Genomic DNA, 24,058 nt, shown 5'->3' with positions numbered 1-24,058 from the left:
GCCCCCTTCTGCTCTGTCCGCACCCCAAGGCTTCTGGCCACAGCCCCCCCACTTGAGACGTCTCCTGAAGGAGGCCCTCGATGGCTGCAGTGACGAAGGGCATCGTCCTCAACCGCAGACATTTTTCTTGCTCTCTCTGCTCAGTCGCTGCTGTCTGACGTTCCAACTTGAGAGCGAAGATGTTTTGCCTTGTCCTTGCATTTGAGGAGTATTGCGCTCACTCCCGGCAGGGATCTTGGCTTACTCTCCGTGTGTCTCCGTGCCTGGGCCAGTGTCTTGCTCACAGTGGGTTCCCAGGAATCCCTGTGGGGATGGACCCTGAGCTGGGTGCTCTCAATTCACTTCTGCCTCTTAACATTCTGGTTCTGCTGGGGACCTTTGTCACCTTGGGCCCAGCGTCTCCTGCTCTGGCTAGAAAGGCACCCTGCAGAGGTCTGAGGCCTGGGGCTGTTCCGCCAGCGATGGGCTTGGGAGCCGTTGGGACAGAGAAGGGTAGCTGCTCTCGGGGGACAGCTGAACGTGCTCAGCTGTTAAGGTGAATGCCCTCAGACATGCAGGGGGCTGCTGAGCTGGGTTGGTGAAACCCAGGACGCACCTGTGGGTGTGCTGGGTGTAAGCAGGTTTGATCGCTGGTCTTCGTAGGCAGGTAAGAACAGATGTTACACTTCCGTGTCTTAGCGGTGCTGTCTCACCCTTGCAGTAACTCATGCTCTCGTCTGCCCCGTCCGCCCCCTTGTCTGCGCACCGGCCCCTGGCCCCTCCAGGCCGTGCTGACAGCCTTTGGGGGCGCTCTGGCCGTGGTGGCGGCAGTTCTGTCAGCGCAGAGTCAGGCCAGCCAGCGGCGGTGCGCACCCCGGCGAGGACGGCAGGGGCAGCGTCGGGGCCGGGTGCAGAGCCGGGCTGCCAGCCGGGCAGAGCGGGGGAGCGTGTGGGCAATGCTCCAGCCAGAACGGCCCCGGCAGGGTCCTGGTCTGTGGGCCCGCCTGCCGGGCGCACAGCGCGGGCTCTCCACTTGGCACCAGAGGCCGCTGTCCTCCATGCACTCTGCTCAGGAACCTTGGCCGGTGAGGCTGCGTCGGGAAGGCTGCGCCTGGCCTCTCTGCTCGCCTGCGGCCAGCTGCGCCTCTCTCAGCCACTCTCAGGGATTTGCAGGGTGGCTCCGCTAAGCTGCACGTGATGCCTCTGGGCGCCTGCTGATCTGGATTAACCCTTGGCTGCTACTTGCTCACCTGGTGACTTTAGGCCTGTTTCAAACCCGGGCGCCTGTCTGTTTGTTTTTATGGCTAACTTTATGTTTCTGATAGCGAGGTTGGCACTAGAGAGGATCTGGAGTCATGATCTTTCCTCTCCCTCCTGCCTACCCTCACCCTCCAGTTTAGGACCTGTTTGAAAAGTGGAGGTGGATAGTGAGGCTGGAGCTGAATTCGTAACTGCGGACACGCTTGGAGGGAGGCTGGTCTTGGATGTTTTCATGTGTGGCTGCTGTCAGGCTCCTAGATGTTTATCTTGACTTGAACTTGGACAGCCCGCCTCAGAGGTGGCTTGGCTCTGTAGGTGCACTCAAGCCAGATTGCCGCCCCAGCCTTGAGCCCTGAGTGCAGACCCCTCTACAACCGGGGCTCCGACCTCTGTTGCTGTTCGTGGCTGGACTGAGCAGCCTGTGGAATCTTAGGTCCTCAACCAAGCCCTCATCAGTGAAAGCAAGGGGTCCTAACCACTAGACCCCTGAATTTTGGAATTCCCTGAACTTTGTTGATGGTTAAAAGAAAAAAGAAAATGCCCTAGTGCTTTCTCAGTCTGAATTGAGGCTAACGCTTCCTAGCATGTGGGGGGAACACAGAAGGCTAGGTGAAGGGGTGAAGACAGATTCTGCCTCCTCCTTAGATGTTCTTTATGGTATCGCTCTTTTGTTTGAGGTATGTATTATGAATTTCTAGAAAGCTCAGCACAGTTTCATTCAACAGATTCCCGGTTTGGTGTTTCTCAGTGTGGACATGTGTGCATTGAAGTGTGAGAGCTGTAAGGTTTGAATGGCCCTAGCTTTGTGGCTCATGTTTTGAAAACACTTTGTTTTTCTTTTTTCTGTTCCAGACTCCTTTTAATTTTGGCATGAATCATAGAACACCACCCTACCCTGCTGGGGATTACTGTCTTCTGTGCAGAAGTGAGCGGAAAGGCTCTCCGTTCTCAGAGAGTGGCGTGAAGACTGCGAGCAAGCTGGCCCTGTCCGTGGCGCCCGAGGGCAGCAGCACGCTGCACCTGCCGCTCTGGGTGTGCCCCGACTGCCGGCGGACCGTGGGGAAGGGCGAGCGCCACGGCGGCCCCGAGCAGCCGGCGGTGAGTGCCCGCGGGGCTGCGCCCGGCCCGGCGCCTCCTGCGCTGCCCGCAGGCCGGCCCGTCCGCGAGCTCGGCGGCCCACAGGGCGGGTCCCAGCGTTTCACAGCCGGTCGCAGGACTTCTTTGGCGGTACAATCTGTTGAAACCTAGGCGGCTGTGTGTGCGCTCAGCCCTAGGCGATCCCGCTGCTGGTGACTCGCCTGAGCTTCTCTCCCAGATGCGTTCTCAGGCCAGGCCCCCCGCCCCACTCTGCCCCTCCCTTTTCAAGCCTCAGCTCAATGGAGCCTTCTTGAGAGCATCAGCATCTTCAGCCCAGACAGCGTCTTCGTGGGCCCTGGTTCCGAAAGGCCTTTGGTTTTTCTTCTTGAAGCAATTCATGGCTGTGCCGGGTCTTGGCGGCTGCCCTTGGGCCCCGTCCGGCGTGGAGCGCAGGGGGCTGCGGGCTGCGGGCTCCCCCTGCGGTTCTTCCCGTCGCAGAGCACGCTGGCGGGCGCGCGGGCTCTGGAGCGGTGGTGCTCGTCGGGCTTAGTCGCCCCGTGGCGTGTGGGACCTTCCCAGACCAGGGATTAAACCCGTGTCCCCTGCACTGGCCGGCAGAGCCTTAGACGCTGGACCACCATGGGGTCCCGAAAGGGCTTTCAGACCTGGCCTTTGGGATCTGGAGGGAGTTGCCTTGCAGCCGTGTGAGGCCCCGCGCTCTCGGCCGTCTGTACCTTTGATCCCCGCCTGCTGACTGTTTCTGAGCTGTGGTCTCTGTGCTCCTGCCCCTGCATGCGGCCATGGCAGCGCCGCCTCCCCCCCGGCACTTCCTGCTTCCTGCCCCGAGGCTGCTGTCCACTTGAGCCCCCACTCAGGCCCGCTGCCGCCTGGTGGAAACCCCCTCCCTGCCTTCCGCTGAGCTGTGGCTTCTGTTTGAGGGTTTCCCGGGAGGCAGCGCCAGCTCACGCGCCGGCTCCTGGCGTAGAGCTGCGACAGCTGCAGCTCAGAGCCCCGTCGCTGTCAGAACAGGAGTGGGGTTCTCACTGGTGTGGCTCCCGCGCAGCCCTCTTTCCTGCCCTGCTCTCCTCACCACCTCTTTCTAATGTGCTGTGTATTTTACGTGCTCACTTTGTCTTTTTCCTTCACTGGAATATGCGCTCCAAGAGGGCAGCTCTTTCTGTGTATTTTCTCGCCAGAAGCAGGGCTCGGTTAGTCAGTTCAGTCCTCAGTTGTGTCCCAGGGACTGCAGTGCGCCAGGCCTCCCTGTCCACCACCAGCTCTGCCCTCAGACATCTTGGGCACCAAAACGAGTGGATGAGCGCGTGAAGAAATGAACGGATACAGGATGAGAGACTAAAAGGCTGGCATGGGCGATCTTAGCTTCTGCACCTGCAGAGCGTTGTGCTTTACCACCTTCTTTCACTCTCGTTTCCTTTCTTGTCCACTTAAAGTGTTTGGTCTTTTTTCAGTTTTGTAGTAGTTCAGTCAGTCGTGTCCAACTCTCTGCGACCCCATGGACGGCGGCACACCAGGCCTCCCTGTCCATCACCATCTCCCGGAGCTGCACAAACTCATGTCCGTCGAGTCGGTGATGCCGTCCAGCCATCTCATCTCTGTCAGTCCGTCTGTTCTTGCCCTCAGCCTCCCCCAGCACCAGTCTTTTCTAACAAGTCAGCCCTTCGCATCAGGTGGCCAAAGTATTAGAGCTTCAGCTTCAGCATCAGTCCTTCCAGTGAATATTCAGGATTGATTTTCTTTAGGATTGACTGGTTTGATCTCCTTGCAGTCCAAGGGCCAAGTCCAACTTCTCCAGCACCACAGTTCAAAAGCATGAATTCCTTGGCGCTCAGCCTTCTTTATGTTCTGACTCTCACATCCATACGTGACTGCTGCAAACACCATAGCTTTGACCATACGGACCTTTGTCCACAAAGTGATGTCTCTGCTTTTGAATGTGCTGTCGAGGTTTTCCCTCAGCTGCTTAATGGAGGTATGTTTAGCATTCCTGATACTTGTTTGCTCTCTGTTCGCTTCCAGTGGGCGTTCTTGAGTCTCCCCCAGCTCACGCATTCTCTTTGCTCCCCGAGCTTTCCTGTCTTCGGCTCCTGTTTCCAGTCCAACTCCTCTGCAGCGTCCTGACTGCTTTGGGGGAATAGTTGCTCTGTCCGTCCTGGTTTGGAGGCAAGTGGAAAGGCCTGGCATGGCCCATCAGTCTTTCCAGGCTGAGAGTGTCGTTTCCTGACTCTCATGTTGCCTGGACGATGCATCCGCAGATGAGACTTCTCTCCTCATCAGAAGGTGGTCCTGGGGGCCCCCGAGGCGTCATGTCAGCCAGCGCCTGTGGGTTTAAACCTTCTGCTGCTGTTGTGTGGTGGGCTTCTGTGTTCAAGCTGCTTAAGACTGCTGAACGTTGTTTTTCCCCAGTGAGATGTAATTGACATCTAGTAAAATTCACCCATTTGAAGTGTATGTGTAGTTCCCTGGGTTTTGAGAGATTGGTGCAGTTGTGTACACACTGTCAGCACGGTTAAGACACAGTGCCCCCAGATGGCGCCTTGCCCGCTGGGTGGTGGCCCTCCCCCCCGCGGCCCCTGGCGCGGCCTCTGTCCGCTAGCCTCTGCTGTCTCCAGGGCGCCGCGTGTGCCGCTTCGCCTGGTGTAACGCTCCGAGCGTTGTGCGCCTTGTTTTCACTGCGTGAGCGGTAGAGACAGGCTGCAGCTGTGTGGGCCTGCTCACCATCGACCTGTGTTTCTGTCATCTCCAGACTTGGGCTGCTCTGAGTCGAGCTGTTGTGAGCGTCCTTGTGCAGGTCTTTCTGCAGACAGCCTCTGTACACGTGACTGGCCTGGTTTGCTCCGGTCTGGTTGAGAACTTGGCATCTGCCTGTGAAGGGAGTCAGCCTCATTGAGGCGCCTGGAAGGCGTCCTGTCTTGTATGTCTTTTGGAGCCTCGTAAAGTGAGTTGAGATGTGCTGCTGCTCCTGGTCTTCTCTGGAGAGTTTGTTCAGTGGTGGTGGTGTGTGTGGTGGTGGGGGTGTGTGCAGGGTCAGTGGTGTGTATGGTGTTGGTGATGTTTGTACAGTGTCGGTGGGGTGTGTATATTGTAGTGGCCGTGGTGTGTGTGGTGGTGGGGGTGTGTGCAGGGTCAGTGGTGTGTATGGTGTTGGTGGGGTGTATGTATTGTACTGGCGGTGGTGTGTAGTGGTGGCGGGGGTATGTGTATATAGTGGTGTGTGTGTGTAGCGGGGGTGGGGGTGTGTGTATATAGTGGGGGGTGTGTGTAGCGGTGGCGGGGGTCTGTGTCTATAGTGGGGTGTGTGTGTAGCGGGGGTGGGGGTGTGTGTCTATAGTGGTGTGTGTGTGTGTGTAGTGGTGGCAGGGTGTGTGTATATAGTGGGGGTTGTGTGTGTGTAGCGGTGGCGGAGGTGTGTGTATATAGTGGTGTGTGTGTGTGTGTAGTGGTGGCGGGGGTGTGTGTATATAGTGGGGTGTGTGTGTATATAGTGGGGTGTGTGTGTAGCGGTGGCCGGGGTGTGTGTATATAGTGGGGTGTGTGTAGCAGTGGCCGGGGTGTGTGTGTATAGTGGGGTGTGTGTGTGTAGTGGTGTGTGTGTGTGTGTGTGTGTTTAGTGGGGTATGTGTATATAGTGGAGTGTGTGTATATAGTGGGGTATGTGTGTGTGTGTAGCGGTGGCGGGGGTGTGTGTATATAGTGGGGCATGTTTATATAGTGGGGGGGGTGTATATAGTGGGGGGGGTGTGTGTGTAGTGGTGATGTGTATACTGTACACGGCATCAGTTCAGTTCAGTCGATCAGTTGTGTCCGACTCCCCCCATGAATCGCAGCACTCCAGGCCTCCCTGTCATCACCATCTCCCGGAGTTCACTCAGATTCACGCCCATCGAATCACTGATGCCATCCAGTCATCTCATCCTCTGTCGTCCCCTTCTCCTCCTGCCCGCAATCTCTCCCAGCATGAGAGTCTTTTCCAATGAGTCAACTCTTCGCATGAGGTGGCCAAAGTACTGGAGCTTCAGCTTTAGCATCATTCCTTTGAAAGAAATTCCAGGGCTGATCTCCTTCAGAATGGACTGGTTGCATCTCCTTGCAGTCCAAGGGACTCTCAAGAGTCTTCTCCAACACCACAGTTCAAAAGCATCAATTCTTCAGTGCTCAGCCTTCTTCACAGTCCAACTCTCACATCCATTCATGACCACTGGAAAAACCATAGCCTTGACTAGACGGACCTTAGTTGGCAAAGTAATGTCCCTGCTTTTCAATATACCATCTAGGTTGCTCATAACTTTTCTTCCAAGGAGTAAGCATCTTTTAATTTTATCACTGCAGTCACCATCTGCAGTGATTTTGGAGCCCCCCAAAATAAAGTCTGACACTGTTTCCACTGTTTCCCCATCTATTTCCCATGAAGTGATGGGACCGGATGCCATGATCTTCGTTTTCTGAATGTTGAGTTTTAAGGCAACTTTTTCACTCTCCTCTTTCACTTTCATCAAGACGCTTTTTAGCTCCTCTTCACTTTCTGCCATAAGGGTGGTGTCATCTGCATATCTGAGGTTATTGATATTTCTCCCGGCAATCTTGATTCCAGCTTGTGCTTCTTCCAGTCCAGCGTTTCTCATAATGTACTCTGCATAGAAGTTAGATAAGCAGGATGACAATATACAGCCTTGACTTACTCCTTTTCCTATTTGGAGCCAGTCTGTTGTTCCATGTCCAGTTCTAACTGTTGCTTCCTGACCTGCATACAGATTTCTCAAGAGGCAGGTCAGGTGGTCTGGTATTGCCATCTCTCTCAGAATTTTCCACAGTTTATTGTGATCCACACCGTCAAAGGTTTTGGCATAGTCAATAAAGCAGAAATAGATGTTTTTCTGGAACTCTCTGGCTTTTTCCATGATCCAGCAGATGTTGGCAATTTGATCTCTGGTTCCTCTGCCTTTTCTAAAACCAGCTTGAACATCAGGGAGTTCACGGATCACGTATTGCTGAAGCCTGGCTTGGAGAATTTTGAGCATGATTTCACCAGCGTGTGAGATGAGTGCAATTGTGCAGTAGTTTGAGCGTTCTTTGGCATTGCCTTGTCGGTGGTGGTGTGTGTAGTGGCAGTGGTGTGTAGTGGTGGTGGGGGTGTGTGTATATAGTGGTGTTGTGTGCGGTGGTGGCGGGGGTGGTCCTTCTCCTGTGGGGGCAGTGCCAGGCCGTGCCTGCAGAGGTGTTGGGCGAGGCTGGCCCTGGAGCTGGCACGGCCCCGCGTCTCGGGCCCTGCCCCGTGCTGGTGCGGGCCGGGCCGGGGCTCTCCCGACGCCCCGGGCCTCCTCCGCGGCCCCTTCTCCCTCTCCCGTCCTGTGTCTGGGGCCAGGTGTGCCTACCTGCTGACCCTGCCCTGCGGTGGGGCGTCTGAGGGTCTGGGCTGGGGTCCCAGCTGGGAAGGCCTGCGCTTGCTTGAGGAGAAGGCCGGCCACTCTCGGCCTCGGGCACTCGCTGTGAGTGCAGCTGGGCCTCTGTGCTGCCCCCTCGGCCGGCGCCCCTGGGGCTGGCACTGTCGGGCGGGCCTAGGCCTCGGGCGTGGGGGCCGTGCCAGTGTCCCCTTGGTCAGGGACGTGCTGAGCGAGGCCCACGGACCCAGTGCTGAACGCGCTCCGTCTCCAGAGGCCATGCCCGGCCTCCCCGCTCCGTGCCTTCCCGCCCTGCAGGCCTCGCTCAGAGCTTGGTGCCGAGACCGTGTCCCGCGCGGACACCGTGAAGCCTCGGTTTCAGATGTCCGCCTGGATACCGGCTGTCCGGTCACGGGCCTGAGCGTGTCTGTCCCGGGGGTCTCCGCCCTCCCCAACCCTTCCCCGGCCCCAGCCCCTCCGCCTGGGCCTACTCCCCGCCCGCTGGGTCCCCTGGCCCCTCCGCCTGGGCCTGCTCCCCGCTGCCCAGCGGCCCGCTGGGTCCCCTGGCCCCTCCACCTGGGCCTGCTCCCCGCTGCCCAGCGGCCCGCTGGGTCCTGCCTGATGGGAGGGCCCCGGCCTGGAGTGCTGCCCTGGCCACCCCGCTGGGACCGGGACTGCCCAGGCCCCGCTAACACTCCACGGTCTCCCTGCAGCCAAGGAGCCCGCCTCCTGGGTGTGCCCCCCGGGGCCTAGGTGGCCGGTGGTTCTCGTCCTTTCCTCCTCCGGCCCAGGCCCCACCTGCGCGTCCGCCTCCAACCGCACTCCCCCCACTGCCGCCCCCGGGTCACGGCCTCCTGCCTTCTCCACAGCGGGGCAGGGCTGGGGGTGCATTTTGAACTTTTGCTTCAGTTTCTTGAACAGATAAGACGTTTTCCGTTTGTTTTCAAGTCGTGTGTGTGTGTGTAGTCACTCCATCGTGCCTGACTCTCTGTGACCCTGTGGACTGTAGCCCGCCAGGCTCCTCCGTCCACGGGATTCTCCGGAGAAGAATCCTGGGGCGGGTTACCGTTTCCTTCTCTGGGGGATCTTCCCAGACCAGGGGTCGTACCCGGGTCTGCCGCAGCGCAGGTGGCTTCTTTGCCGCCTGAGCCCCCGGGGCAGCCCCTGTCCACGTGCGCTGCGGTGAAGAGGTGTCAGTCTGAGTGCGGGGGTCTGCTCTGGTTGCTGCCGTGCCTGTAGATACAGCGTTCTGCTCCTCACATTGGTGCTTTCTCTTTCCTTTTTTTAGCCAGTCTCGCTGGAAGTCTGTCAGTCGTGTCTCCAAAGAGGAGCTTGAAAATCTTTAAAAACCTCTGTCTTCCACTCCGCTCCACTCGTGACTGCTGCTGTGTGTGCTGGGGGGCGGTGTCGGGGTGCCAGCCGCTCCCGGCCCCTCCGTGCCCCCAGCGTCCTCTCCGCCCTCACGGAGACTCTGCTGCTGGCAGGCGTGCTCCGCTCTGCCCCTCCCCAGGGGCCCTGCTCTGCTCAGGGTGCTGGAGGTGGAGATGGCAGGTGCCGCCGGGTCCCGCGTTGCAGATAGACACCGTCAGTCGTGGGCCTGGCTCCCCTGGTTCCTTGTTCTAGGGAGCAGGGCACAGACGCCACGGTAAGGTGGGGCCACGACAGTGTGGGGACTCCCCATCTTCCAGGCCTCTTCCGAGGGCGGGGAGCTGGAGCTGCGTGCCAGCTGCTTTAGGGACGCGGCCCTCCTGTGCCCATCTCACCCGGAGACCGGGGGGCACCTGCCCGCTCTGCCTGCCTGCGCCTGCACAGGAAGATGGGCACAGCATGCCTGCATGGGCGGCCCGGCCTGCACAGCAGCGGCCCCGCCGAGGCGCCCGCAGAGCTGGCGGGCCTTTCTCGGTGGCTGCTCCCCTGCCTTTCTGCGTGGGGTTCCTCCCCATCAGTGCTCACGATTCTGCCGTCGCGTGTGCTGGAAGCCTGCCTGCTGCTCTTTATTTCGGATTTGCTGGTAGTATGGGCTCCACCTTAAGTGTTGTCCAGTCGTGGTTATTTCTGTTTTCAACAGTGAATCGTTTTTAGAAGTATTTGTAGGTATCCAAACCTATCTCTTGGATTACTTGCAATCATACTGGCCTTTAACTTACTGCTGTTACTGTTGAGCCTCGTGGCATGTCTTAGAGTGGTTCCTCGTCAGCCAGAGACACTGATATGTGGTGGTGGTTGTCCGGTCGCCCATCCATGCCCAGCTCTGTGCCACCCCCAAAGACTGTCACGTGCCAGGCCTCGCTGTCCCTCGCATCTCCCGAGGTTTGCCGTGGTTCATGTCCATTGCACTGGGGATGCCGTCCAACCTTCTGCCCTCAGTCTTTCCCAGCATGAGGGGCTTTTCCAGTGAGTTGGCTGTTCACATCAGATGACCAAAATACTGGAGCTTCAGCATCAGTCCTTCCAACGAGGATTCAGGGTTGACTTCCCGTAAGATTGACTGGCTGGACCTCCTTGCTGTCCAGGGGACTCTCAGGCATCTTCTCCAGCACCACAGCTCAGAGGCATCAGTCCTTTGGCGTCTGCCTTCTTCATGGTCCAGCTCTCACAGCCGTACGTGGCCTCTGGGAAGACCATGGCCTTGACTAGACCGACTTTTGCCCGCAGGGCAACATCTCTGCCTCCCGACACGCTGTCTGGGCGTGTGCCGGCCTTCCTGCCAGGGAGCAGTCGCCTTCTGGCTTCTTGGCTGCCGTCACTGTCCGCAGGGCCTCTGAGCTCAGGAGGAGGAGCTCTGCACGGCTCCCGCAGTTTCCCCTTCTATTTGCCGTGAAACAGTGGGGCCGGGCACCATGGTTGCGGCTTCTTTCACCTTGAGCTTTAAGCCGCTGTCTCGCTCTTCACCCTCATCAAGGGGCTCTTTAGTCCCTCTTCACTTTCTCCACCAGAGTGGCGTCTTCCACATCTCTGAGGTTGTCGGTGTTTCTCCTGCCTGTCTTGATTCCAGCTTGTAGCTCATCCACCCGACGTTTCTCGTGATGTGCTCCGCGTGCGGGTTGGACAGGATGGCAGCAGGCAGCCCTGTCTCAATCGTTTCTCAGTCTTGAACCGGTCGTTTCACACAGGGCTCTAACTGCTGCTTCTCGGCCCGCATGCACGTCTCTCAGGAGACAGGCAAGACACCTGGCGTCCCCATCTCTTTAAGAGCTTTCCACAGATTGTTTCGATCCACACAGTCAAAGACTTTAGCATAGTCAATGAAACAGTGATTTCCCTATGATCCAGGGAATGTTGGCAATTTGATCTCTGGTTCCTCTTCCCTTTCTAAAACCAGCTTGGACATATGGAAGTTCTTGGTTTGCACGATGCTAAGGCCTAGCATGCAGACTTTTAAGCACGACCGTCCTAGCATGGGAGATGAGTGCGACTGCCCCGTGGTTAGCGCATTCTTTAGTGCTACCCCTCTTGGGAACTGGGATGAGGACTGACCTTTTCCAGTCCCGTGGCCACTGCTGGGTCTTCCAGATTTGCTTACATATTGAATGCAACGCCTCAGTGGCATCATCCTTTCCAGGTTTTGAGTGACTCTACTGGAATCCCACCGCCTCCGCTGGCTTCACCACCAGCAGTACTTCCTAAGGCCCGCTTGGCTTCGCTTTCCGGAATGTCCGGCTCTGGCTGGCCGGCCGCACAGGCGCAGTGATCCAGGTCATCAGCATCTGTTCTGTGCAGCTCCGTGTGTTCGTCCCATCTCTTGCTGGCCTCCCCAGCGTCTGCAGGCCTCTGCCGTCTCTGTCCTTTATTGTGCCACCCTTGGCCAAATGCCCCCTTTCCCTTTTTCCTGCGGAGTCTCGGGCTTCCTGCTTTGTTGCTTCCTTCCAGCTTTGCGCAGTGCTCGCTGAAGAAGGCCTTCTCGCCTCTCTGTGCTGCTCTTTGGAGCTCTGCGCACAATGGGGTGCGCCTTTCTCCTTCTCCCTCGGTTTCCACTTCTCTCCTTCTTACAGCTGTTTGCAGGGCCTCCTCAGAGACCCAGTGTGCCTTCTGGTTCTTCCTTCTCTTTGGGATGGCTTTGTTTGCTTGCCTTGCTGTACAGTGTTACAGACCTCCATCCATAGTTCTTCAGGAACACTATTAACAGGATCCAATCCCTTGAATCTATTCATTGCCCCCCCTGCATATTCACAGGGATTTGATTTAAGTTGTACCTGGCTGGTCTAGTGGTTTTCCCTGCTCTGTTTAGTTTTAGTCTGAATTTTGCTATGAGAAGCTAATGATCTGAGCCACAGTCAGCGCCAGGTCTTGTTTTTGCTGACTGTATACAGCTTCTCCATCTTTGGCTACAAAGAACGTAATCAGTTTGATTTTGGTATTGACCATTTGGTGATGTCCATGTGTAAAGTCGTCTCTTGTGTTGTTGAAAAAAGGTATTTGCTGTGACCAGTGCGTTCTCTTGGCAGAATTCAGTTAGCCTTTGCCCTGCTTTGTTTTGTTCTCCAAGGCCAAACTTGCCAGTTACTTCAGGTATCTCTTGACTTCCTACTTTTGCATTCCAATCCCCAGTGATGAATAGGACATATCTTTTTTTGCTGTTAGTTCTAGCAGGTCTTCTGTGTCTTCATAGAACTGTTCAACTTCAGCTTCTTTGCCATCAGTGGTAGGGGCATCAGTTCAGTCGCTCGGTCGTGTCTGACTCTTTGCGACCCCATGGACTGCGGCACACCGTGCTTCCCTGTCCATCATCAACTCCCGGAGCCTGCTCAGACTCACGTCCGAGTCGGTGATGCCATCCAGACATCTCGTCCTCTGCTGTCCCCTTCTCCTCCTGCCTTCAATCCTTTCCAGCATCAGGGTCTTTTCGAGTGAGTCAGTCACAGTATGAAAGGGTGGGGGCATAGACTTAGCTTACATGTTGAATAGCTTGCCTGGGAAATGAACTGAGATCATTCTGTCACTTTTGAGGTTGCACCCAAGTGCTGCATTTTGGACTCTTGTTGACTTTGAGGGCTTCTCCATTTCTTCTATGGGATTCTTGCCACAGTAGTAGATATAATGGTCATCTGAATTAAATTTGCCCGTTCCCGTCCATTTTGGATTCCTAAGATGTTGATGTTTATTCTTGCCATCTCCTGCTTGGCCGCGTCCGACTGATCTTGGCTCACGGGCCCAACACGCCAGGTTCCTGGGCAGCTCTGTTGGCAGCATCGGACCCGCTCTCGCCACCAGGCGCGTCCACGGCTGAGCGTCCTTTCCGCTCTGGCCCAGCTCACTCTTTCTGGGGCTGCTAGTAGTTCTCCTCCGCTCTCCCCAGTAGCATACCGGACACCTTCCGACCCGGGGGACTCACCTTCCGGTGTCTCATACCTTTTTGTCCTCTTACGCAGCTCATGAGGTTCTCGTGGCAAGTATACTGGGACAGTTTGCCATTCCCTCCTCCAGGGGCTCACGTTTTGTTAGAACTCTCCGACGTGACCCATTGCCTCAGTCTCGTAACACGTGGCTAGGTTTTTCTGAGTGTTGCACGCACGCCTGAAGCTGTCTCCTCAGCCTTCGGGTGGAGGACTCGGCCCGCGCTTGCCCGCCCGCGTTAGTCGCGCGCTTTCTTGGCTTTGTGTGTGCTCACTCTCAGTCTGAGTGAGGTCGGTGGGCGTGTCCTCCTGTGAGTGTGTGCCCTTCTTTCTCAAAAGTTTTCCGGTTTTGCCCTCCAGGTTTTAGGGCTCTGCTGGATGGACGCAGGCTGCTGATTAAGCCCAGCCGTTGCCCGCTGGTGTGGTGGCCTCTGCCCCCCTCCTCAGGGCCGCTTGTTCACTGTCGGGGCGCACGAGTGCTCTCCCTCCCTCCTCCCCTTCCCGCAACCTGGTACTCTCAGCTGCTTCGGGCTGTGTCTTGTAAGTGGTCTTGTAGTCACTTCTTGCAGTCAGCATAGAAGTGCATCTCATTTGGTCTCTTGAGAAGCGATTTCATATTTTTTATTGAGATAAAGTTTATACACAGTAAGTTTCAGGTGTACAGCAGTGATTCACAATTTTTAAAGGTTATGTTCCATTTATAGTCAGTAAGGCTGAGCACCGAAGAATTGATGCTTTTGAAATGTGGTGCTGGAGAAGACTCTTGAGAGTTTTCTTGGACAGCAAGGAGATCCAAGCAGTCCATCCTAAAGGAAATCAACCCTGAATATTCATTGGAAGGACTGATGCTGAAGCTGAAGCTCCAATACTTTGGCCACCTGATATGAAGAGCTGACTCACTGGAAAAGATTCTGATGCTGGGAAAGATTGAAGGCAAGAGAAGAAGGGGGTGGCAGAGGATGAGATGGTTCAATAGCTTCCCCGACTCAGTAGAGATGAGTTTGAGCAAGCTCTGGGAGATAGTGGAGGACGGAAGGGCTTGACGTGCTGCAGTCCGTGGGGTCCCAAAGAGTCAGACACAGCTTAGTGACTGAACAATAGTTGGTATAAAATACTGGCTCTGTCCCCCTGCCTTGCACAGTCTATCCTCACGTATTCCTTGCTTACCTAATGTGTGCGCGGTGGTCTGCGTCTCCCGACCGCAGCCCCTCCCCGCCGCTCCCGCCTCCCTTTGCCTGCTGATGCCCGCGAGCTGACTCTGCGCTGAGAGTCTGCTTCTCTGTCTGGGTATGCTCACTTTCGCTCCACTGTTCAGACTCCACGTGCGTAAGCCACGCCATCCAGTACCTGGCTGTCTCTGGCTGTCTCTCTTAGCGTAATGCCCTTCGAGTTCATCCACGCGGCTGTGGCTGTGAGTCTCTCCTTTCCTGGTGGCTGAGCAGTGTTCGATGGTGCACACGTATGTATGTACACCACCTCTGTCCGTTCATCCGTCGATGGACGTTTAGGTGGCTTCCATGTCCCGGCTATTGTAAACGGTGCTGCTGTGAACGCTGGTGTGCGTGTGTCTCTTCACACTAGTGTCTTCATTTTCTTCAGATGTCTACCCGGGAGTGGAGTTGCCAGATTGTGTGTCAGCTCTGTTACTCGTTTCCTGAGGAAGCTCCTCGTTGTCTCGCACAGGGACTGCCCCAGTTTGCCTTCCCACCAGCAGTGTGCAAGGGTTCTCTTTTCTCCGCATCCTCACCAGTGGTTGTTATTCGTGGTCTTTTCGATGACAGACATTCTGACAGGTGAGAGGTGTTAATCTCGTTGTGGTTTTGATGTGCATTTGAGAAGCTATTTCCTTTTTTAAAAAAAATACTTATTTCTTTGGCTGAGCCAAGTCTTAGTTACGGCATGCTGGATCTTTCAGTTGCAGCCTGTGGGATCTTCTAGTTCCCTGATCACGGATCAAACCCAGGCCCTCTACGCTGGGATCACAGAGTCTTAGCTGCAGGACCACCGGGGAAGTCCTGGGCAGCTGTTTTCTCGTGGCGGAATGAATCCTTGTCGCCTCCAGTGACCGCTGATCTCTTTGGGTTGATTTCTGCTGCAGTGAGTCCCCCAGTCAGGCCTCGCCCTTCATCCGCTTCCCTCCCCCTTCCCAGCACCTCCTGCTCCTCTTCCTGAGCTGCACGCCCTCACCCCCGTCCCTCTGCAGGGCTGTCCTGTTCTTCTGGAGTTCTGAACTCTACAGACAGGGGTCACGCGGTGCGTGTTGCTTTGCATCCGGCCTCTTGCTCAGCATCATGTTTGGGACCTGTCGCCGCCTTAGTCTCTGTTTCGTTGCTGTTGCTGTTCAGGGGCTCAGTGTCCTGCTCTTAGTGACGGCGGCCGGCAGCACGCCCGGCCTCCCTGTCCTGCACCCTCTGCCGGAGCTCACTCAGACTCGCGTCCACTGAGTCAGTGATGTCATCCGACCAACTCATCCTCTGTTGACTCCTTCTCCTCCCGCCTTCAATCCTTCCCAGCATCAGGACCTTTTCCAGTGAGTCACCTCTTCACATCAGGTGGCCAAAGTACTGGAGCTTCAGCTTCAGCATCAGTCCTTCCAATGAATATGCAGGACTGATCTCCTTTAGGATGGACTGGTTGGATCTCCTTGCAGTGCAAGGGACTCTCAAGAGTCTTCTCCAGCACCACAGTTGAAAAGCATCAGCTCTTCGGTGCTCAGCCTTCTTCACAGTTTAGCTCTCACATCATACTTGACTGCTGGGGATACCAGAGCTTTGACTAGATGGACCTTTCTCAGGAAAGCAATGTCTCTGTGTTTTAATGCACTGTCTAGACTTGTCATAGCTTTTCTTCCAAGGAGTAAGTGTCTTTTAATCAATCTCATGGCTGCAGTCACCGTCTGCAGTGATTCTGGAGCCCAAGAAAATAGTTTGTCAGCATTTCACTGTTTCCCCATCTGTTTGCCAGGAAGTGATGGGACTGGCTGCCACCATCTTCGTTTTCTGAGTGTTGTGTTATGCCAGCTTTTTCACTCTCCTCTTGCACCTGCATCAAGAGGCTCTTTAGTTCCTGTATACTTTTGGCCATAAGGGTGGTGTCATTAGCATTATCTGAGGTTATTGATATTTCTCCCGGCAATCTTGATTCTGGCTTGTGCTTCATCCAGCCCAGCGTTTCTCATGATGTACTCTGCACATAAATTAAAAATAAGCAGGGTGACAGTGTACAGCCTTGACGTACACTTTTTCCTGTTTAGAAGCAGTCTGTTGTTCCATGTCCAGTTCTAACTGTTGCTTCCTGACTTGCATGTAGGTTTCTCAAGAGGCAGGTCAGGTGGTCTGGTATTCCCATCTCTTGAAGAATTTTCCACAGTTTATTGTGAGCAACACAGTCAAAGGCTTTGGCATAGTCAATAAAGCAGAAATAAATGTTTTTCTGGAACTCTCTTGCTTTTTCCATGATCCAGCAGATGTTGGCAATTTGATCTTTGGTTCCTCTGCCTTTTCTAAAACCAGCTTGAACATCGGAAAGTTCATGGTTCACGTATTGCTGAAGCCTGGCTTGGAGAATTTTGAGCATCACTTTACTAGCATGTGAGATGAGTGCAATTGTGCGGTAGTTTGAGCATTCTTTGGCATTGCCTTTCTTTGGGATTGGAATGAAAACTGACCTTTTCCAGTCCTGTGGCCACTGCTGAGTTTTCCAGATTTGCTGGCATACTGAATGCAGCACTTTCACAGCATCATCTTTCAGGATTTGAAACAGCTCAACTGGAATTCCATCACCTCTACTAGCTTTGTTCATAGTGATGCTTCCTAAGGCCCACTTCATTTGCCTTCCAATATGTCTGGCTCTGGGTGAGTGATCACACCATCATGAGTATCTGGGTCATTAAGATTTTTTTGTATAGTTCTTCTGTGTATTCTTGCCACCTCTTCTTAATCTCTTCTGCTTGTTAGGTCCATACTGTTTCTGTCCTTTATTGTGCCCATTTCTGCATGAAATGTTCCTCTTGTAACTCTGATTTTCTTGAAGGGATCTCTGGTTTTTCCCATTCTTTTATTTTCCTCTGTTTCTTTGCATTGTTCACTTAGGAAGACTTTCTTATCTTTCCTTGCTGTTCTTTGGAACTCTGCATTCAAGTGAATATTTCTTTCCTTTTCTCCTTTGCCTTTCGCGTCTCTTCTTTTCACAGCTATTTGTAGGACCTCCTCAGACAACCATTTTGCCTTTTTGCATTTCTTTTTCTTGGTGATGGTCTTGCTCCCTGTCTCCTGTACAGTGTTACAGACCTCCGTCCATAGTTCTTCAGGCACTCTGTCTATCAGATCTCATCCCTTGAATCTATTTGTCACTTTCACTGTATAATCATAAGGGATTTGATTTAGGTAGTGGTTTTCCCTACTTTCTTCAGTTTAAATTTGGAATTTTGCAATAAGGAGTTCATGATCTGAGCCACAGTCAGCTCCTGGTCTTGTTTTTGTTGACTGTATGTAGCTTCTCCATCTTTGACTGCAAAGAATATAATCAACCTGCTTTTGGTGTTGACCATCTGGTGATGTCTGTAAGTTGTCTCTTGTGTTGTTGGAAGAGGCTGTTTGCTATGACCAGTGCGTTCTCTTGGCAAAACTCTGTTAGCCTTTGCCCTGCTTCATTCTGTCCTCCAGGGCCAGACTTGCCTGTTACTCCACGTATCTCCTGACTTCCTGCTTTTGCATCCCAGTCCCCTGTGATGAAAAGGACATCTTTTTTTGGTGTTAGTTCTCAAAAGTCTTGTAGGTCTTCACAGAACTGTTCAGCTTCTTTGGCATTAGTGATTGGAACATAGACTTGGATTACTGATACTGAATGGTTTGCCTTGGAAACGAATCAAGATCATTCTGTCATTTTTGAGATTGCACCCAAGTACTGCATTTCGGACTCTCTTGTTGACTATGAGGGCTACTTCATTTCTTCTAAGGGAATCTTGCCCACAGTAGTAGATACAGTGGTCATTTGAATTTAATTTGCCCATTCCAGTCCATTTTTGTTCACTGATTCCTAAGATGTCGATGTTCACTCTTGCCATCTCCTGTTAGACCACTTCCAATTTGCCTTGATTCGTGGACCTGACATTCCAGGCTCCTGTGCGGCTTCCGTCACCAGTCACAGCCGCAGCTGGCTGCTGTTCTCACTTTGACTCCGTGTCTCCACTCCTCTGGCGCTGTTTCTCCACTGATCTCCGGCAGCACATCGGGCACCTAGCCAACCTGGGGAGTTCCTCTTTCAGCGTCCCATCTTGTTGCCTTTTCATACTGTTCATGGGGTTCTCAAGGCAAGAATACTGAAGTGGTTTGGCATTCCCTTCTCCAGGGGACCATGTTTTGTCAGAGCTCTCCATTGTGACCCATCTGTCTCGGGTGGCCCTACACGGCATGGCTCATAGTTTCACTGAGTCAGGCGCGGCTGTGGGCCGTGTGGTCAGCTTGGGCGGTTATATACTGTCCGCCTGTGTCTGATGGTTCCGTTGTCAGGCGCGGTTGTGGGCCGTGTGGTCAGCCTGGGTGGTTATATACTGTCCGCCTGTGTGAGCTGATACTGCCTTGTGTTTGGTTTCCAGATTTTGCTGTGCCGACTGACGCTCCTGGAGCACAGGTTTGCACATCCTGTTGCATATGCACGTAGCGAAGGGATTGCTGAGTCACAGGGTCAGCTCAGCTGGCACAGAATCCACCTGCGATGGGGGAAGCCCAGTTCGATCCCTGGGCTGGGAAGGCCTCCTGGAGGAGGGTTAGGCTTCCCTGTCTGGTATTCTTGGGCTTCCCTGGCGGCACAGGGGGTAAAGACTCTGCCTGCAATGCGGGAGTCCTGGGTTTGATCCCTGGGTTGGGAAGATCCCCTGGAGGAGGGCGTGGCAACCCACTCCAGTATTCTTGCCTGGGGAACCCCGTGGACAGAGGAGCCTGGTGGGCTGCAGGCCTGGGGTCGCAGAGAGTCGGACACGACTGAGTGACCAAACACAGCTCAGGGTTAAGATTGAAAGTGTATTTTTTTGATGAAAACTATTTCCAAAACAAAAATAATAGAGCAGCGCTATTTTTAGATCTTGTTCACATTTGGATGGTAGAAGACAGCTGGGCTCTTCTGTCTGCTTGTGTGTTTGGTGGTTTGATTGAAGTTGTAGCGATCACGTTTTCAGATAACTCTGGATTTTCTCTGGTGCCACACCCACCTGTGACAGGTAGCAGTTTCTCTTGGTTAGCTGCAGCACTCTGAAGGAATCTCCTGCCCACACGTGAGTGTGCAGCACCACATGCTGGTCATTTGCACAGTGATATGTTACCCAGGAAGGGAGAGCTTCCAGATAGGGACGCCTTTCAACATCCAGGTTTGTTTGGTTTTTTTTTTTTTTACAAGTCACATTTGTTACTGCCACCGATATCTTCAGAAAGGTGTCCAAATGTGGATGCGCTTTCAAGCCCTCAGTAATGGACACATGTTTTCCAAACTTTTTTTGCTGGAAAGCTCCAGTTTTGTGACTGGCTACAAGTAGCATCAGCTGTTTTCCTTGAAGAGACAGGCTTATTTCATTCATTTTTAAGAAAATGTCTGACAGTATCCAAGTCTGAATATGCACAGATGGGTCTGTCAGGCCTCTGTCCAGGCAGATTGAAGTTTCTGGGACAGTGGGGCTCACTCGGTGTGCAGCTGTGTTCTTCGGAGCATTGCAGGAGTGCTCCATGCAGACTCCTGTTTCGTCACTTCGGACATTCAGAAGACGTGCTCAAGGGTTAGGGTCAGTGCAGTCACTGCCTCGGCAGCATCACGGACACCCGGAAGTGGCGCTGACTGTTCAGCTCAGTGCCTGCTGCCGACGAGCACAGCGGCTCCAGAGCTCGCTGCGCTGTGGGTTTTGCGATGGCCATGGCTCTGTGAAGCGTGTGTGCAGAGAGAATGGCCTCTCATCTTGCGCTCGTCAAATCTGCCTTGGTCATTCTTGGTTCTTTCCGTTTCTGTGTAATTGAAAATTATCTTCTTGTTTCCGCACACGCACACACAGACATCTGCCAGCACACATACATATACATACAGAAGAAACACCCTGTTGAGATCTGACCGGGATGCCACTGACTGTAAGTTGGGAGGAGGAGAATTAATTTCTTTCTAGTATTAAGTTTTCTGATCCGATAAGCATGGACTCTTTCGCCACTTACAAATGTTCCATGTTTGTTTGTATTATGCCTTTGCAGCCTAAAAAAAAATCTACTCAGAGTTGCTTGACTTTTATTTCTGCTATTTCAGTGATTTTTTTTTCCTTTACCTTTATTGGTATAGACATAACCGACATCTCTTTTAACTTGCTGACTGGACATTGCTAGACCCTTCCACCCATCTGACTGTAGGTCATAACTTCACTTCTGTCAAGTGGAATCCCCGGTTTTATTTTCAAGATTTGCAATCTCAGGGGCTTCCCTGGTGGCTCAGTGGTAGAGAATCTGCCTTCAAGTGCAGGAGAGACAGGTTCAGTCCCTCATTGCGGAAGAGCCCACACGCCCTGGAGCAGCTAAGCCCGTGGCCTGCAACCGCTGAGCCTGTGTCCAGAGCCTGGGAGCCTCGGTTCCTGGAGCCCGCGTGCCCTGGAGCCCGGGCTCCGCAAGCAGAGGAGCCGTGCCGTGAGAAGGCCGCCCCCAGCAGAGACCTTGGCCAGGCCTGTGTCAGCGGAGCGGCGGCGGCGGCAGAGGCCGGGCTGAGCCCTGAGCAGTCACTCAGCGGCGGGGAAGCTGAGCCCGCACGGCGAGGGGCGGGTGGCTGAGAGCCTGCCTGCCAGTGCAGGGGCACAGGCTCGGTCCTGGGACGCGCTCTGGGGATGTCACAGACGCCACAGAGCACCTGAGCCTGAGCGCCGCAGCTGCCGAGCCAGCGCTCCCAGCAAGAGAAGCCTCCGAAACGGGAGGCCGTGCACCGCAAAGAAGGTAGCCTCTCTCCCCAAACTAGAGAAGACCCAGCGTAGCCAGAAATAAGTCAGGTTTAAAATGGAGTGAGGGGCCTGATGCTTCAGGCGCTTCACTGTGCAGGGAGGAGAGGGTGGACCCGGGAGGGACGGTGAGGCTGAGGGGGCCTCGGAAGGGACGCGAAGCAGTGAAGGGGAGAGCTGGGAGTCGGTGAGGGTTTGCCTTCCCTTCACATCCTTTCTGTTGCCGTGTGATGTTTGATCTATGTGTGAACGCGCATATAGTGTACATGTTGTAAGGGATAATGAGCCCCGGTCAGCACTAGAAATCAGACCGTCGTGCGCCGCCCTGCGCACCTTTCTTTCCCTCCCCTTCTGAGATAGCCACGGCCCTCTCATGTTTATCATTCCCTTATTTTCTTAAGCCCTTTAAAAATGCCTGTACGTGTGTAATGAGTGTTCTCGTAACTTGTCTTCACCTCTTTTGACCCGCATGAGAGTGGTGTGTGTGTGTCGCCTTCGTTTGCGAGAGCCTCGCGCTGTCTGGGCGGCTGTGGTTTCCCTTCGCGCTGGCGTAGTTAATTCGCTCTTCACCTGCTACAGTTCACGTACGATTTAGTGCATTCTGTACTGTGACTCATTCATCAGTAATTTTGCTGAACTGTGGACAAAAGACAGTCTTTTCAATACATTGTTCTGGTACAGTTCGATATTCACATGAGAAAGAATGAAACTTGGCCCATGTCTTAACCACTCGGAAACATCAACTCAGAATGGGCCGTAGACTTCAGTGGAACATCCGAAAGTCTGAAACTCCTAGCAAATAAACCTCCTTGGTGTGGTCTCAGAAGTGAGTTTTTGGATTTGCCATCTAAATCACAAGCAACAAAATGAAAAATAAACAGCTGGGGCCACATAAAGTTAACGAGCTTCTACATAGCAAAAGACCACCAAGAAAGTGAAAAAATCTGCAGAATGGAAGGACAAACCACATATCTGATCAGGGCAATACCCAAAATGCATCAAGGACTCTCTACAACTCAGCAAGAAACCAAGCGGCCCAGGTGAAAAATGATCCAGCGGTTCAGAGCCTCCCGGTCACGGGTCGCGTTTTCCTGCCTCGTGACTCTGTTGCTGGTTGTGGACGTTGTGCATCATATGTGGTTGAAGTGCGGGGTCTTTTAAACCGCGTGGGCCTTGGGCAGAGCCTAGTGACTGAAGGTAGCCTGTCTGAGAGGTACGGCGGCGGCTGAGCGCGGGGAGCTCGCTCCTCCTTCATCAGTGGGAAACGTTCCTCCCGGATCTCGCCCGAGCCTGCCCTGGCGCCCGGCCGAGGCCCTGCTGCCCCCGTGCAGTGGCCGGCAGGTCAGAAAGGGGCCCGCCCTCGTGGGACAGAGCTTGTCGTGGGGAAGATGGGTCGCAGTTTGTCACGACCGGGATCAGGGCCGGCAGTGCTCTGCTGGTATGGACAGGCTCACTGGAACGTGAGGAGTGAGGGGCCAGCAACAGGAGGCCGATGCACAGACCCGAGAGGGCGCTGCGAGGGTGCCACCTGGTGTGCAGGGGCAGCCCTGCGGGTGGGCGGTGGGTCCAGGGCACACCTGGAGCGCGACCGCTGGGGGCTGCAGCTGGCAGGCTCACCGGGCCCAGGAGCGGGGCACGGCAGAGGAGCCGTGGTCGCTGGGCAGAGAGCATCGGGTTTGCAGCAGAGAGCTGGTTCAACACCCACCCCCCACAGTGGGCATCCTTGCTGAGGTGTGGCTGATGGGATTCCTCTGTCACCGCCTCACAGGCTCGGTGGGTCACGCTCTGTGTTCAGGGACTGGCGCAGTCACGTGGAAGCAGACCTTTGTCCGGGAACCCTTGAAGGCCGGGAGGACTGCAGAGTGTTCGCAAATGCGGGTGGAGGTGGGGGCTCTCTGCAGGGGATCTGCACGACCTCCCGCGTGTCTTAAACACCACCTGCTGCGGCTTGGAGGACGGGTCCCCAGTGTGTGAGCATGGTCGTGGCACCACAGCACCGAGGCCTGGGGGGCAGCGGTGGCCTCAGCCGGGCGGGCCCCGCGGTGGTCGTGGGTGTGCGTGCGGGCACAGCTGCCACCCCCAGCATGGCCGCCCACCTGCCACAGCTGCCCGCCCGGCCCTGCCCGTCAGACCATCGCCTCTCCGGGCGTCTTCAGGGTGGGACTGTCTTGTCTTCAGGTATCCCGGTGTCTCATCTGGCTCAGGCCTTCAGGTCGGGGTGGGGGGCAGGGCTGCCTGTCCCGGGCCCTGCTTGCCCCCGCTGCCCCTGATGCTCGCGGTCTTGCTGTGGCTCTCGGGGGCCCTGGCATCCTCACAGGCCTGCGGCAGAGGCTCTTGCTCGTTGGAGGTTGTGGTTTTCCTGGACTGAGCTGAGATGCCGCACTGGCCTGCCTGCTGGGGACTGTGGCGCCCCGTCCCCACTCTGCCTCCAGAGTCCTCCCAGGGTCTCTCACGCAGCAGGAGCTTTCTCGGGGATTCCTTCGTGACGTCAGGCCCTGCCTCAGCTCGGGGGTGGCTCCTTGCTCCTGCCCCCACGCATGGAGCATTTGCTTGCACTGGGTCTCCCCAGCTCTGCCGCCAGCGGGGCTTGTCTGGACACTCCACTCAGCCCACAGGGGCGGGGGCGGGACGACGCAGTCCTCTGGTCCGCAGCCCCTCCCGTGGGGGCCCTGCTTATGGCCGGGGTGCTGGGTGGAGCTGGCCGCCGGCCGACTGGCCCTGGGGAAGAGCGTGCGTGCACCTTCTTGCCACACGTTGGGGCCCACAGTCCTTAGACCAGAGTCCAGGCCCCATCCCGAGGGACAGAGTGGCAGCTGCGTGGGCCCCAGGACCATGTTCTTAGGCAGAAGGGGGTGGGGGTGGGGTCTGTGCAGCGGGCCCGGGGCTGTGGTCTCCGTGCTGGCCAGGCTGGGAGTCCAGTTCTGAGCCTGCTTCCCACTTGGTTCCGTGGGACAGACTCAAGAGAGTGGCCGCCGGGGGTCCGCTGAGCATGGGGCGTCACTTGGGGGCGGTGTCCCCCGGGATAGTGGTGGCAGTCAGGGCGCTGGGGTGGAACTGCTCTC

General features: G+C 55.1%; 1 protein-coding gene across 4 annotated transcripts in view; it reads left to right on the top strand.

Moving 5' to 3' along the window:
* Positions 1–24,058, top strand: part of FAM193A (family with sequence similarity 193 member A) — a 149,594-nt gene that overhangs the window by 63,316 nt on the left and 62,220 nt on the right. For all 4 annotated transcript variants that reach the window (XM_052641609.1, XM_052641611.1, XM_052641610.1 and 1 more), the window contains exon 2: positions 2,092–2,337. In XM_052641609.1, the coding sequence (XP_052497569.1) occupies positions 2,110–2,337 (228 nt within the window). In that variant the 5' untranslated portion in view covers positions 2,092–2,109. The remainder of the gene's footprint in view (positions 1–2,091; positions 2,338–24,058) is intronic.

The sequence above is a fragment of the Budorcas taxicolor genome, chromosome 6, assembly GCF_023091745.1.
Source record: "Budorcas taxicolor isolate Tak-1 chromosome 6, Takin1.1, whole genome shotgun sequence".
Lineage (NCBI taxonomy): Eukaryota > Metazoa > Chordata > Mammalia > Artiodactyla > Bovidae > Budorcas > Budorcas taxicolor.
This window is presented reverse-complemented; position numbering and strand designations above follow the sequence as displayed.